This window comes from Daucus carota, chromosome 3 (assembly GCF_001625215.2).
Source record: "Daucus carota subsp. sativus chromosome 3, DH1 v3.0, whole genome shotgun sequence".
NCBI classification, from domain to species: Eukaryota; Viridiplantae; Streptophyta; class Magnoliopsida; order Apiales; family Apiaceae; genus Daucus; species Daucus carota.
The window spans coordinates 1,474,136-1,490,160 of NC_030383.2; the positions used below are offsets into that span (position 1 = coordinate 1,474,136).

At 32.7% G+C, this 16,025-nt stretch overlaps 1 protein-coding gene across 4 annotated transcripts; it reads left to right on the forward strand.

Moving 5' to 3' along the window:
- Positions 1 to 9,276: 9,276 nt before the first annotated feature.
- On the forward strand, positions 9,277 to 14,563 carry LOC108210680 (uncharacterized). 4 transcript variants are annotated; one of them, XM_017382065.2, is made up of 8 exons: positions 9,277 to 9,556; positions 10,277 to 10,394; positions 10,493 to 10,579; positions 10,666 to 11,352; positions 12,196 to 12,556; positions 12,713 to 12,791; positions 12,979 to 13,219; positions 14,129 to 14,563. In XM_017382065.2, exons 1-7 carry the CDS (start codon positions 9,362 to 9,364, stop codon positions 13,183 to 13,185), a joined length of 1,734 nt encoding a protein of 577 aa, XP_017237554.1. In that variant the 5' UTR covers positions 9,277 to 9,361; the 3' UTR covers positions 13,186 to 13,219; positions 14,129 to 14,563. The 4 variants fall into 4 exon arrangements, with proteins under 4 accessions (XP_017237554.1, XP_017237552.1, XP_017237553.1 ...); XM_017382063.2 differs by having other exon boundaries at positions 9,279 to 9,556; positions 12,710 to 12,791; XM_017382064.2 differs by having other exon boundaries at positions 9,280 to 9,556; positions 10,280 to 10,394; positions 12,710 to 12,791.
- The last annotated feature ends 1,462 nt before the right edge of the window (positions 14,564 to 16,025 follow it).

Sequence of the window (16,025 nt, forward strand, 5' to 3'; positions counted from 1 at the left end):
GAGCACTCATTTGAAGAAAGGATTCGTACTGGGTTAATAGGCAAAAAGATCGATGAACTCATGACAAACTTGCAATTGAGTCACTGAACTCAAAAAGTTTGCAAACGGATCACCGAACTAAATTTAAATTGCAATCAACTCATTAAACCAATAAAAAATTGCATTTAGGTCACTACGCCGTTAAGTATCTGTTAACTTTAACGGAATCCGTTAGAAAAATAAAAAAACTTTAAAAATGTATAAAAATTTGATTTTTATAAAAAAATTGAAAACTTAAAAAAAATCTGAAACTTCTGAAAAACTTTCAAAAATATGTAATTTTTGAAAAATATGAAAAAATGTTAAAATTTCGAATATATTTTTCAAATTTTGAAAATTTAAAACTTGATAAAATTTGGAAATTTAGAAAAAATTCTGGTTTTTTTTTTAATTTCAAAAATTTAGGTGTATTTTTTGAATATCCCGATTTTTTTGTTTTAAAAAAAATTCGAAATTTTTAGAAATTTTTGGAAGATTTTACTTTTTTCATATTTTTTAAAAATTCCATATTTTTAAAGTTTTTTCAAAATTTTTAGATTTTATTTAAGTTTTCAGAATTTTTAAGAAAATCAACTTTTTTTTTACATTTTTTCCAGAGTTCTTTTTTTTTATTTTTAACGGATTCCGTTAAAGTCAACCGTACTTAACGGCGCAGTGACCTAAATGCAAGTTTTTATTAGTTCAGTGAGTTGACTGCAAATTAAATTTAGTTCCGTGACCCGTTGGCAAACTTTTTGAGTTCAGTGACCCGACTGCAAGTTGGCAATGAGTTCAGTTTTCTTTTTGCCTATTAACCCAATTTTTGGTATTTATCTAATATTTATTACTAAAATGTGTTTAATAATTATTGGGAGGAAGAGGTTGTTTATTTTTGGAAGATTATATACTTATATTCTCCTCTCTTTTTTTTTAAAGCAATATTCTCCTCTTTTTTAAAAGCTTAATTCTGATAAATCAGACTATAAATTATACAACTCGTATATTGCAAACTAGTTGATAAGCCGGGCGTTGCGGCGGTCTATAAAAATTATATTAATTATTTAATATTAATATTTGTAGAATAAAATAATTTTGTGGCTGTTTATAAAAAGTATATTAATGTTTCAAAATTAATATTTGTAGGATAAAATAAATTTTATATTATAAAAATCTTGATGTAATACCAATACTAATATATAAAATTGCAAAATTGGACTACAATTCATGGTGAAAAATAAAAATAAATTTATACACGTAATTAACAATTTAAAACACGACGAATATTAATTTTATTTGTTTTTTTTGAAAAGTAATTGAAGAACAAAACAAATATTATAAAATAATAACCAACAAACATACATCACTAACGGTTAATTTATTGTTATCATCCATCAATATCCTGTCAAGACTATATTCTTTTCCCGTGTTTGGGTTTGTCAACATTAACATGGCGGTCTATAAATACCTTTGCTTGCAAGTTGCAACAACCTTTATTTTTTTAATACTATATAAACAGCCTTCACTTATCGTTGCAGAAAAATGGCACCACCGAGTTGAAAATCGAGCAAGAGAAGTATTACCAAATAGAGGTAGGGTTGTGGTATTGAGAGAGAGAGGAGGTTGTGATTAGATGATCCAAAACCCTACAATCTATTGGGGTATTTATAGGTGCATAGAGACTTGTGTAAATAAATTTGAAATAAATTTATAAACTTTTAATTTGAAATAAATTTTATAAAGAATAATTATGTTTAGATGTGACTTTTTTAACACAATAAAATACGTGTAAAAAAGTAAAAACAGTTAAAATGAGACGGAAATAGTACTATTTTTTATATATTTGTAAGGTACTTGTTTAGATATTGTTGGACTTGCCCTCGTTCATGAAATGTGTTAGAAATTGCATTTTTACGAAAATGGTGACTAAAAACACTGATCAAATACTTTATTTGTGATCATACATTCATACTGTGTTCCTTTGTAGGTGAAGTGAATGTTAGATTTACAGTCACACAACTGCAGAAGCGGAATACCCCTGAAGTTAGGGATGTTCAAGTAAACATAAGCTTTTTATCGTAAGCAAATCTAGCTCATGCTGAAGTTTTCTCAGTTAAAAACTTATCGACACACTTTGACCAATTCTGATGACGAACCTGTTGATTATATCAATTATCGGCATTGTGATTTGAAAATATAGCAAAAGATCAAACCTGTTCATGGTTTTCTTATCATATTAGACCCCATCATACTTGTTTAAACCATTACTTAATTCATAAAGCTAAAGGCAGCTTGCAGACTTTTAAGCAAGCAGATTATTAGTAATGTTTGTGTAAATAACTTATAAGTGTATGAGAAGTTGAAATTACTAATTTTTTTATAGTGACTTATATTTATTTCTGAAATTTGATATTACAAAAATGATCTCTTCAGAAGAAAAGTTATAATATTTCATTATTATATTAATAAATTTTATACCCGATAAGTTGTAAATATAAAAATATTTATTCAAATATAAGTTAAAATTTATTTTCACTTATAAATAATTCCTCACTAGTAAACAATAAATACTTGCGTTAAATTAAACAAAACAAGTCCCAAGACAGGTGGACTCAGAAAATGATCGATTTGATTTAAGTCGAGTTGGAGAATTATGTTTTTCAATTTAAATTATTTTTAAATCAGACTTCCTGTTTTTTTTTCCACCCTTGTAAAATTAATATCTATCATTGATATAATGTTTGGGTACCAGTCGAATTGGTTGTGCGAACTACTGGATTCTATTACCAGTATGAAACAAGAACCCGTTTGGGCTTACTTGTTTCGCTTATAACATTGGGCTATTAATAATTACCAAACAACACACAAGACCGGGTTTAGTAGATGTTGGGCTTTTAAATTACTGCCTCCGTGCTATTTGTCCTAAAATAGATCAAAATTTGCAAAATTCTAAATAATTGATATTTAATTTTAAAAACATATTTTTAGATGTATTAACATATTGTTAGGATTAGTATTTTTCAAACGTTCTTTTTTATTAATTAAATATAAATTTAATATTTTAACTCAGAAAATGAAAACTTTAAAAATAATTTATTTAGATACTCGATACAAAAATTTATTAGTATCCACAAAAGTTTATCAAGTTTACAAGAATGTTCGGCTTAACTTAAATTTTCAAATAAGGAGTTATTTTGAGAAAATAATACATATATTTATTCTGAATATAAAATAATGACTATCAAATATTTTTTTAACATTATTTCTAAAAAATAAAAAGTATTTTTATCCAGAAACAAACTCTTATTTTGATAAATCCTTATTTGACAAACGGATATATTGTTAGATAATTTCTCACCTTTCATCAAGTACAAAACTAATTTCAGATTAATTGGAAATGGATTTAGGGTCTGATTGGGAGTGCCGTTAAAAATTACTGTACGGTCAGAAAAAGTGCTGGTAAAAAAAGTGCTGTTGTAGAAATCAGATAACTGTTTGGTAATTTTTTGTATATTTACTTATTTTGAGTTGTAATATAAAAAAATAATTTTTTTGGTGAGGTTTTATAGTGAAATTTGTAACAGTTTCCTGCAAAAGTTGAAAACAGCTTTTTCCAAAAGCATGCGATGCTTTTAGATTTACCAAACAGTTTTTCACCTCATTTTCAGCAAAAGACTGTTGTTGCTGTCTGCAACCCCAAACAGCACCTTAGCTGGGTTGTCTGCGAAACAAACGAAGGACCTTTAAATGACTGGTGACCCGGAGGCACAGTTTACTTTAGCTGTCACTTAGATTGATTGTAAAATTTTGATGTCTCAGCCCATACAGGACTGTAACGGGTCAGACTGTACTTATCTGGACTCATATTCAAATTCATTTTGCGTCTGCCGAATAAGATCATAGTTAGAATTTTAAGAGCTCGGTCGATCTCGATATATTAATATTTTGGATAATCGAGTCTGAGATAGAACCTATCACTAGCATGTCTGCATATGAATTATGAATTTATGAGTCTACGACCCGAGGCTGTTTACCGGGGTTTAAAGACCGGACTTTCGATATTAAGCTATATTAGAATTAGATGATCTACAGGCTTGGTTCCTGTCAATTGCAAAAGCAGTAGACTCATGTGTACTAGTAGACAAATTGGAAATTTCCTTGTGCCTCTGTTCTGGTAACATCCTGTAAACTTGTGGTATGTTTGGAAGGTTATCCAACATTAGGATATGAGATCGGATATTAGAATACTCATTGCTCATTTTCATAAGAAAAATCATCGGCCTTTGATCTTGCTGTAGCTTAAGCACCTTCTGAGTGAGATTACAAGTACAGTTTGTTCATTCACATGTTGGCAAAGGCTTGAGATTATCAATCTCATCCCTCAGAAAGAGTAATGGTTTTTTGACAAACTTGTGAAACCTCTTGTTCTAATGCATACAATTGAGCTGATGAAACTTCACCAAACCTTTCTTCCAAATCAATCCAAATACCCCTTGCAGTATCAACATATCAACATATAGTATAATACCAGCAATCTGTGGTTCCAAAACAGTGATGATCCAACCAATGATCATACTATTACAACGACACCAAGATCTGTATGAGGCATCTGTACAATCAGGTTTAGAAAGTGATCCATCGATAAAACACATTTTGTTCTTAGCCGTGAGATCAATAACCATAGACCGTTTCCAATCGCCATAACTAGCACCATTAGAAGGCGTTCTCACCAATTCCATACCAGTATTATCGGAGGGATGCAGATAGAAGACACTATTTGGATCTTGTGTTAATTCAGTGACATGAGGATATTACGCAATACAATGTGATCAATTGTACGGACAGTTCAGAAGTGAATTAATCACGAGATCAAGTTTCAATTCAACGAAGAAACAAGCGAAGCGAAAATATGAATCAGTTGCACAAGCCAAGCAAGAATCAACACGAAAACTAGCGGGGGAAAAAATATGAAATCAAGAAATCACAATCGATCGCAAGCTACAAGTAGATAAATTGGATCTTACTTGACAATGAAGAATTCGCAAATTCTGATACCATGTTATCAGTTGAGATCAAACGCCATCAAAGAATACAATTCAAATCATCATTGCTGAACATTAATCAAAACTCACTCAAGTAGCTTAGCTATATACCTATATGGTGTCCTAAACTATTATAATAAAAAATATAATATAAAACACAACTCCAGCAGAGTTCTTTAGTATGCCAACTCCATTCCACATTTTCAAAAATTGCGGAATCATTCCTTATACTATTCTATTTTAAAAAACAGAATATTCACTTCTATCATTTCTTTCATTATTTTCCTTCTTTTTCTCATCTTATTACAAGTTGAATATAATGTTATAATAATAACAAAGAATTTAAATAGAGAATGCTGTTGGAATTCTCATTTAATAAAATATAATAATACCTTAAATATATATTTTTTATTATATATTTAGGAAATCTGCTAGGATTCCGCTGGAGATGGTCTAACTCTACTGGCTACAGCTAATTATATAGCATAACTTTAACTACAAAGGAAGCTGATGTTGCATTGTGGTGAGCGGGCTCCAGATGGTTGTGTACTAGTAGTATGTAAATCGACCATATGCAAACGTTGTGTACTAGACTACTAGTAGTATGTAAATTTCGTATGTTTTATTAGATTTATAATATTTTTGAGGATCTTAGCACGCGTAGCGCGGACAAAATTATCAATATATAACTAATTTATTTAATTCCAGTTTTAAATTATTTTGTTTTTTTTATATTAAACACGAAGACTTTGAATTCACTTTTATAACCGGACTTGGTAAGGAAAATAAGTTGCGTAGAGTAGCAGGTTTGCTTGTTGAGATGCTTGAAGTTTGACCAAAATATTGGAACTTATAGTGCAGCCATCGCTTTGTAGTGCGAGGGTGAGACACTTGTTAGCGAGGCAAAACGGCTTGACAAAAGACCGAGCTGATGCAATAAATTTATTACCGAATAATATGATGGATTTTGATCTTGTTGAGACAAGGCTGGGACACTTGTTAGCTCGACAAATGACCGCGCTGATGCAGCGAATTTGTTACTGCAAAAAATGATGAAATTTTTGACATATTGTCCGAGTTAGACACAAAGATATAAGATGTTCAAAAAATTGCAAGTTCCTTGGCAAGTGCTGAAATTTCTCCTCCAGTACTCTTCCCAACAATGTTGTGCATAATCTAGCCCTTGCGGCCTGTGCAAATTTGGGAAGGTTGATGACGCAAAAACATTTTTTTACTTTATCATGGAAAGGTTTTATTTCAGTTTCTGGTAATATTAGCGAAGCTTTTAAACTGCGGAATCAGATGCTCAATAGGGTGTAAATCCGAAAAATGCAATGCTCTTAAGTCTTATCATTTATCAATGCTCTCTGCAAATCTGTGAAACCTGGATCGAGTTCTCAACGCGCGCTAGATTAGCTGCGGTGATATGCAAAAGATTTTTTTTGTTATTTTCGCGACAAAATGCACGTCAAGAGTCTTTCTTCAGCTATTCCTTCTCACGAGCCAACTAAATCCCCTATAATCTCAAAATATAGAGAAGCTCCTCATGCACCGAATATTGGAATATGCCAGAGGTTGCATCTTCATGAGCTTGGTGACTAAAATAAAAACACTTATCAAATAATGCTTTGTTCGATGAGTATTAGTAAATTTGAATATTTTCTCGGCTAGTAGTAAATAAAAGTTCTTATTTGTAATCGTACTGTGTTCCTTTGCAGCATCACACACAACCTCTACCCAAGTCCAAGTGAAGTACCCCTGACTCCCTGAGTCCTGAAGTTTGGGATGTTGAAGTAAACACAGGCTTTTTAATAACTATGAAAAGGATATAAGAATTCTAAAAATAAATATGTAAACCTGATATTTATATATAATTTTTTTTCTAAGAATAATTACTTGTTTTTTTAAATAATGAATTTCAGATACTTTCTTAATATTTATTTTTAAAAAAAACAAAAAAAACACATTCTTATCTTAAAATAAACTCTTATTATGATAAATTTTTATTTGGCAAACGGATATGTTGTTAGACAATTTCTCATCACGTACAAAACAATTTTTTTTTATTTTTTAGAAGAAGTACAAAACTAATTTCAGATCGAGTGGAAATGGGTTTAGCTGGCTTGTCCCGACACAAACAAAGAACTTTTTTGGTTGGGCCTTTGCATGAGTAGTGATTGTATACTGGGCCTTTACATGACTAGTGACTGATTGTCGGGCCGCAAGCACAGCATACTTTAGCTGTCCTTTGATTGATTGTCACGTTTGATAATTCAGCCCATATAGGCTGTAACGGGCCAGACTGTATTTATCTGACCTCATATTCAAATTCATTTTGCGTTTCCCAAATCAGATCATAGTTTGAATTTTAAGAGCTCGGTTCATCTCGATATATTAATATTTTGGATAATCGAGTCTGATATAGAACCTATCACGACTAGTCTGCATGTGAATTATGAGTATATACGACGGGGGCGGATCTAGACACAAAATCTTAGGGGGGCACCAAGCAAATTTTCGAAACACCTATATATTTTCAAATTTGGCGGGCACTTCTATAATTTTGTAAAATTTAGAATGGTGAAAAAAATATAAAAAAATTTTTTAGGGGGGGCACGTGTCCCCCCGTACCTCTTCCTAGATCCGCCCCTATATATGACCGGAGGCTGTTTGCGCGGGTTTAAAATCGGTATTTTTTGATTTTAAACCGCAAAATATGTTGAAATAATAAATCAGAATTCGGTTTAAAAATAAATATTAATGAGATATTGAGTAAGAGTCAAAAATAGTTTTGAGATATTTTTTTCAGTAAATTAATTTTTTAATAATATTTTTAGAATAAAATACTCAAATGCAAAACTTCACTTAACATTTTCCACTTCCCAAAACGGATCTAGATTTTGATAAAAGGAATTCAACTATTACTAAAAAAGTAAAGAATCGATGATTTTTACGTTAAATATAAAATCATACATATCAAACGTGTTATAAAATATAATTACTTTAATTCTTAAAAATACATATATGTATATATAATTTTAATTACTTGTTTTTGATAAAACAGTGTTTAAGTTCCGAATCAGCTGCAACCAACATTTTATTAAGACATCGGTAGTCGATAGACTCGACACACATATGTATCATGTTTTGAAACTGGAGAAGAAGTAGAGGATTAAAAACCGCGTCAAATAACATGGCGCCAATAATATGACACACACAAGGTGTCCATGTTAAATTGCACGAGGGCAGGGGTTTACAAGCTGTCATTCTATATATGTTGCCTTTGACATGCAGATCTCACTCACTAGCTGACTTTTCTTTTTAGTATATATAAATTCATTTTAATTATAGGGACATGTTATAATAAGTCTTGTCTGATAATAAATTCCTTTTCTTGCGAATTTAAGCCATGACATTACTCATATAAGAGCATATTCAAGGGGCTCTCTAAATGAGCTCTTAACTTCAAATTTAAAGAGCAAAGCAAAGATTAGAGCTCCAATGGGCTCCTAGAAGCTCTTTAAAAATTTAAGAGCTCACCATCTCTCCTTTGTTTTAAAGAGCATGTAAGAGCTCTTAACTTCTTTTTCATGAATATAATATTGATTTCCCTCCAACTTTACCTCCAACAATATTCTCTTTTTACTTTCTCTCTCTTTTTTATGAATAAAATATGAATAAGGAGCAAGTATAAAGAGGAGCATTGGAGTTGAAATGTTTTTCAATGTCTTAACTCACTAGGAGCCAAATGTTATATTATATTTTGAAGAGTGATTTAAGAGTACCATTGGACATGCTCTAAAAAGTAAAATACATCTTATTTCACTCCACCCAATTTATGGTGTTATCATCAAACAAATTTTTTAAAAATATTTATGTATTTTTAAAACTTTAAAATATATAATAATAAAAAGATATAATTTCTTTTTAAGAAGGACACGTGTCTCTCGTAATCGATTAGTCTCTGCAGGTGAGAAGATTTTCAAATTTATTTATTTATAACAGAAAAATTGAAATTTATGGACATCATGAATTATACACCACATAAATCACTCCTCTGCTCAAGTTATTTTATCTTTTTTAATTTCTTGTCATTAAATCGACTAAATTTTCCTAATAATTAACAATTATTCTAATATCATCTTAAAAAACTAAAAAGTGCATTCTTATAAAGTAATTTAGGAATGTTTCTTTATAACTGCTGAAAGCAGGTACAGAACACGTATAAATTACAAATAATCAATTCCGAAAGCTAACAACTTGGTTAATGTGTGTGTAGTGTGTGTATATATAACAGACTGTAAATGTGGCGAGCATTACCACACAGATCAACAATGCCGGAGCTAGGGTTTCAACATCACAGCAACTCGGCGAGCTCGGGACTCAGTGGAGCTCGCGATGTGAGTCCTGACTCGGTCATTTTCAGTGCCGAGTCAAGTTTCTTCTCCTCCGCTTCTTGTAGCGTTGAACGCTGCTCGTTCGCTTCCGAATCGTCTCAGGTCTCTCTCTCTCTCTCCCAAACACACACACTCACACTTAATTTCTGCTTGTTCTATCTCCAATTTCGGTAAATTTGTGACAATTTGAGCTCACATTTGTTGTTTTAGCATCTCGGAGTATCGATTATCTTTGGCGCCTATATATGTATATATTGTGTATGTATATATCGTGAGAGAAGTGATAATTTAGCTCAGATTTTGTACTCGATAGTTCATGTCCATCTCTCTCTCTCTCTCTCTCTCTCTCTCTCTCTCTCTCTCTCTCTCTCTCTCTCTCTCTCTCTCTCTCTCTCTCTCTCTCTCTCTCTCTCTCCCTCCCTCCCTCCCTCCCTCCCTCGCTCCCTCTCTCTCTCAGAGAATTGATGATTTAGTGTAGATTTGGTACTGGATAGCTCATTTCGAGTTGCATATATGTGTGTGTTGTATATGAACTTTTGTCTATGCTTTTATATAGATCTGAACGCGTTTCTTTTATGTTAATTCTGCTTCATGCATATATGATTTATGACATTTTGTTGGTATGTGTATGTATGATATGTGATAAATTGAATTGACATCACATCAAAGTAGAAATAATTTTTTTAAATGATTAGATTGTTAATAATTGAGCAGTTGGATTTTCATGTCTAATTATAGACAGAACATCCAAGGCATATCTAGTGCCAAAATTCCAATTTTGTCGACTAAGATATGTATATATATTTATTTAATTTGAACCAGCAGCATCTGGCTGTACATGAATGTGGCGAGAGTTCGTCTAGTGGTCCAGATTTACATCCAAATGAATCTACGGTTAATAAGAATAGTCTCAAGTCCAGAGAAGTCGATAAAAGTAAAGGTAATTAATCACATCGCAGCTGAATTTGTGTCTGCGAGCCTATCAAGTTCAACTTGTTACTTATTCGTTTGGTGTTATTTTCTATTTTGAATGCACAGTTGAAAGAAAAGACACAAAGGTAGAAACCGATGATGAAAATCAAGTACTAGATTCAGCACGAAGCTCCTTCTCTCAAGCACTAAAAGGTAAAAATGCCTAAATACGTAATAATTGTTTTTTTTTTAAAATCTAGGGAGTCTTAGTTCCTTACTGAAGTTGATGAAAAATTCAGACTGTCAAGTTCGAAGGTCCAAATTTGAGGCTTTGTTAAAGAAATCAGACAGGCGAACACCTACTTCGCTGGATCTGAACAATACCTTGACAAATGTCACAAGCTCTTCCCCGCGAATCGGAGTCATTAAAAAAAGTCCTGCTGTGACCCGACCAACTGGTACACTTCCTAGTCCCGGGGCACCCAATTTTAGTCAGACAAGCACTGTAATGCAGAAAGGATGGAGTTCAGAACGTGTAGCTTTGCCTACAAGCACGAACAGGAGACACGTTAATAATGTCTTGCTGCCATATAATAATGTAAGGACATTGCCTTCCAAATGGGAAGATGCTGAGAGGTGGATCTTTAGTCCAGTTTCAGGAGATAGCTCATCACGGCCTTCGTTTACGCAGCCACATAGACGGCCCAAAGCAAAGAGTGGACCTTTGGGTCCTCCTAGAACTGCATACTACTCAATGTACTCTCCAGCTGTGCACATGTTTGATGGAGGGATAGTTGAAAATTTTATGGTGGCTTCTCCATTCACACCTGGAGTGATTGCTGCCGATAGTTTGTCGGTTCAACGTGACATAGGGTATAGAGGGAATGAAACCTTCTATGATCGTATGGAACCCTGTATAGGAAGATCAGTCAGTCTACATGGTTGCTCCGGAACACTATGTCAATCACCATTGCGAAGCTCTGACGGTACTGCTCGTATATATCTTTTGCTTCTAAAATTACTAAAACATCAAAATTTGGTTTTCAAATCATATATAATTTGTTGTACAGCATTTATCTTCTTATCTTTCAGTACTAGTATCAAGTTATATTCGATTTAACATCTGAAACTATAAATTCTCGAGTGGTTTTCATTGTTTTTAATTATGAAACTAGTTGTAATTTAGATGTGATGGATTCATTTACTTGACCATTTTTAAAGTGACATTGAGATTAAGTAATAGTTGCTGTGACTTGGTTTGCTTGTCTCACATACGATGTGTATTTCAGAATTGCCACAAAACTATTGCAACTTGCCTCATGTCTTGATAACAATATGTTAAAGAACAAGCCTGATGTCATTTTTGATATGTATATATCACCTATTCACCTTTGATGCTAAAAGAGCTAAATGAGTCTTCAAATTTATGATAGGTTGCAGACTTGCTGTTAGAAATAAAATTATGGAAGAAAGAGGACTATATTTATTGTTTTACTTTTTATTTGATTATCTGTTTTTATATATATATGATCTGTACTTCACCACTAGCTGCATACAATTTTTTACCCGTGCATTCCCCTACGTTAAAGGTCTGTATTGTCAATTCACCTAGAACTGATGAGGGCTTCGGCTTCTGCTTAGAACTCATAACTTTCTTTGTTTATCAGTTATCACATCAATTAAGTAGATTAAAACAAAGCAGTTCGGTTTTGTATTTGCCATTATAACAAGTTTTTTCTCACAAATAAGGATTTGTGATTTTTCAAGTCCACATTCCACAAATAGTATCCAGTTTTCTTACAGTAACTTGTTGCCCGAATCCAATGCAGATAGGAAACATGACACTGCTGAAGATGAGGGCAAGAACATTTCAGGGGATGTTTCAAAAAGGGATATGGCAACTCAGATGAGCCCCGAGAAAAGTCCACACTCATCTCTCAAAGAAAGGCACTCTTTTGCTTCGTCAACTAGCGGTGTGTTACCCATTGTGGAGTGGCAGGATTCCCATTTCCCTAAACACGTCAGGGATGTGCAGGTTGATGAAAGAGTCACCATGAGTCAGTGGTGCAAGAACAGTAAATTTCACACTACTGGAGAAGGCTCAGGACATTGTGATGACTGGAAAAAGAAAGCTTTAGAAATCCAGTCCACAAATTGGGAAGTTTCAGATACTGCAAGCAACAATTCCATGTATGTATAGATATTGCTTTCCCATACCTTTATATTTAATTAAAGAAACACTCAGAATCAAAACATTGCCCTTATCCTCAAGAACTGTTTCCTCTTATTAATATGTTGCAAGTCTGTCGAGTTCTGTCATAATTGCAAATGTAATTATTTCAGTAGTAAGAGAGAGGAAGCCAGAATTGCTGCCTGGGAGAACCTGCAGAAGGCAAAAGCGGAGGCAGCAATACGGAAACTGGAGGTACTTTTCCAAATTTCTAATATCTGCTGGGAATCAGCTTCTGTAGACCAATAAGTTTCGGGTTATGTGTTTTCTGTTGTATTATTATATTACATGCTAAAAACCATTATGTACATGGACAAAACTAAAAAGTGAACGACAAGGAATTTAATTTGCTAGCTCTCTAACACAAAGCGGGTTATTTAAGATGAAACTAGAAAAGAAGAGATCATCATCTATGGAGAAGATTATGAAAAAGTTCAAAGCAGCTGAGAAGAAAGCCCGGAAAATGAGGAGCTCTGATGTAGTCAGTTCAGCCCAGCAAGCTTCCACAACTTCCCATAAGCTTATATCTTTCCGCAGGACTCGCCAGATTAGTTCTTTAAGTGGCTGCTTCACCTGCCATGCACTATAGCATTTAGGGCATCATCCATCTTTCCGTGCTTAATGTAAGATTCTATCACCATGTTAACTTTGTGTTTCATACTTTCAGTTGACCTCGACTTTATAAATTCATTACATATAGAGTTAATTGCAAAACACATCCCTTTGGTCCGGACGAATTGCACTTTGTTAGCTAAACTTTACATAATTGCACAATACATCCCTTGACATGTTTTGGCGCTGCATTTTGAACCATTTTGGCCCTTTTCCGTCTATTTTGACCTATCACCGTGCAAATTAAAAAGATGAAATAGACTTAAGAATTAACTAAAATGATATGTTATATGTTCTTAAGGCTATTTTACTCTAATTTAACACAGTGATAGGTCAAAGTAGACGAAAATGGGGCAAAAAGGGTTCAACATGTGGCGCTAAAATATGTTAAAGGATGCACTGTGCAATTACCTAAAGTTTAGGTAATAAAGTGCAGTTTGTCCAAACCAAAGGGATTCGTTTTGCAATTAACTCTTACATATATTCAAATTATCGGAATTTTAAACATCAAGCTCCACTTTTACTTTTTGGCTGAGATATGATTATCTTCATTTGGGTTTTCCTATAGGCTGATAGATCGTCTTAACTTATAATGCCCATGCTGATTTAACAAACTAATAGTAAATACCTGGTGATTAATTTCATAAATGCATGATTAGATTTTCTGATCAGATCAATAATGAAATACGATAAATGGAGGATATCTTATCCTAGGTAGCTAGAGTTCTTATTTATTGTAGCCAGAGTTCTTACTTTAATAATCAAAGGCACAACTAGTCTTAAAGAGTATATGTTTGAATTTGTACCTTGACTTCACAAGTCATGACCCTTGATATTAGTTTAGGATGAAACCAAGTCTTGCATAAATCATTGCATTTTGAAATGAATTGGTATTGACTCTGAATCTTCTAATAATCTAGGCCATTAACGGAGCTGCGGTGTCGTGCATTTGTGGATGAAGTGTGCGACTTTCTCTATAGGGCATCAGATCAGCTAATAATCAGCATTCAGCATAATGCATTGGTCAGTGGTAATTCCATATGTGGATTCAGCAATGTCTAGGAGCCAAGTTATCAAGTCCTTTCAATATTTTTGTTGATTGAGCAGCACACTTATTTCAAATGTTTATCAATCTCTGGCTTTTCAGTGCACTAGTAAGACACGAGAAAACATCTGTCATTTCGTGAATGAACAGTTCTTCCGAAAAGATAGTTGTTTTCTAGTTTTGGTTCTAGACTTCTAAGAGTTCTAGTAATCTTTGGATGTATGTATGTATGTTTGCGTTTCTTCTTAACAGTGATTAAACTTCGTTCCGGTAAATACCATGCTGGGGGATTGTGGTGTTGCATTATAAAGCTTTGCTCTTTTCAGTTAAAAGTGACAAATAAGCATGTCATTCGTTAAAAAAAAACCTCATTTGTTATATATACAAAATTTCTCCCAAAACCTCAAGGCGGTAGGGGTAGAGCTTATCCGGATCATCTTGTATGGAGAGTTCATCCGGATCATACTGTACGGAGAGCTTATCCAGATCATATTGTATTCTAAGTTCTAACAATTGCTATATAGTGATTAGTGAGTACTATTGTTCATACAATTATCACATTTGACCTGCTGGACTTGCTCTTGCGACTAGGATCCAAAGTTTAGCATTTCGCATTTGAAACCTGAATGCAAAAATGGTAATTTTGCCTCACTTGCAGTGGGTATAAAAAGCTCGTATCAGATGGAGGTATTCTGAATAACACGCGGAAGTTGTACTTCACGGAGTGTTTAATATCGCAGCCCGTTACACTACAGAGAGTTGGAAAAAGTTGTACTTTAAATCTGTGTTTTTACTGTTCTAACTTCAGATTATAGTCTAAACTTGCACACTAAGATCGCTGGATAAGTTGGTGGAATGAGCATGGAGTTGGACGAATCTCATATATCTATCTAGTGTTTGTCTGAGATTGAAGAGGCATTTTGTTTAATTTATAGTGTCACCCCTTTTCTTTAGCTTAATTCTCAATTTCTCAGAAGTTTATCCAAAATCTTGTTGTCCGCTTTCAAAAATTTTTAAAATTGCAATTGGTAGAAATAATTTTATGTAACGAGTCTCATTTATTTGACATGATAAAGAACACGAAGCTTCAAAGAAATGAAAAACTCTTTTCATGAACGTATATCATATTGAACAGCTATCCTTCAACAAGGTGGGGTGGACAGAAAAAATACAACATAGCTGTGTTAACTAAGCTCCAACTCCAAGGTGTTGAATACTACTATTAAATTACTGTCTCGAATATTATAAATATATTATATATTATATATGTGTAGTAACTATTACGGGATTGCAAATCAAACCTAATCAGTTGAACTATTGATTTACAATTAATTCAAAATCGAAAAAATTAATCACAGATCAAAAATCAGACATATTTTAATATTAAATACATTTCAACATATAATAATTATTATTATATTAATTATCATTAACAAATACTTCTTCTGTCCCCGCAAGTGTTTTTTACCTCGATTTTTGCATTATGAGATTCCTATAAAATATAGTTTCATAATAATTTTTAATCTTTTCTTGAATTAAAGTTTGTTATTTAAATTTTTATTTAAAAAATAATTAAAAAAATTATAGAACTATACCTTTACATGAGATTGTAAACAATCTGCTCGGACGGAGGAAGTATTTATTGCTATATCATAAATTCTACTAATATTCGTATTTAAGATAATATAGTATTTTAATTTTAATAAATTATTATACATACTTCAATTAATTATTATTTATAAGAATTTATCAATTTTAAAAATCTAATTGAT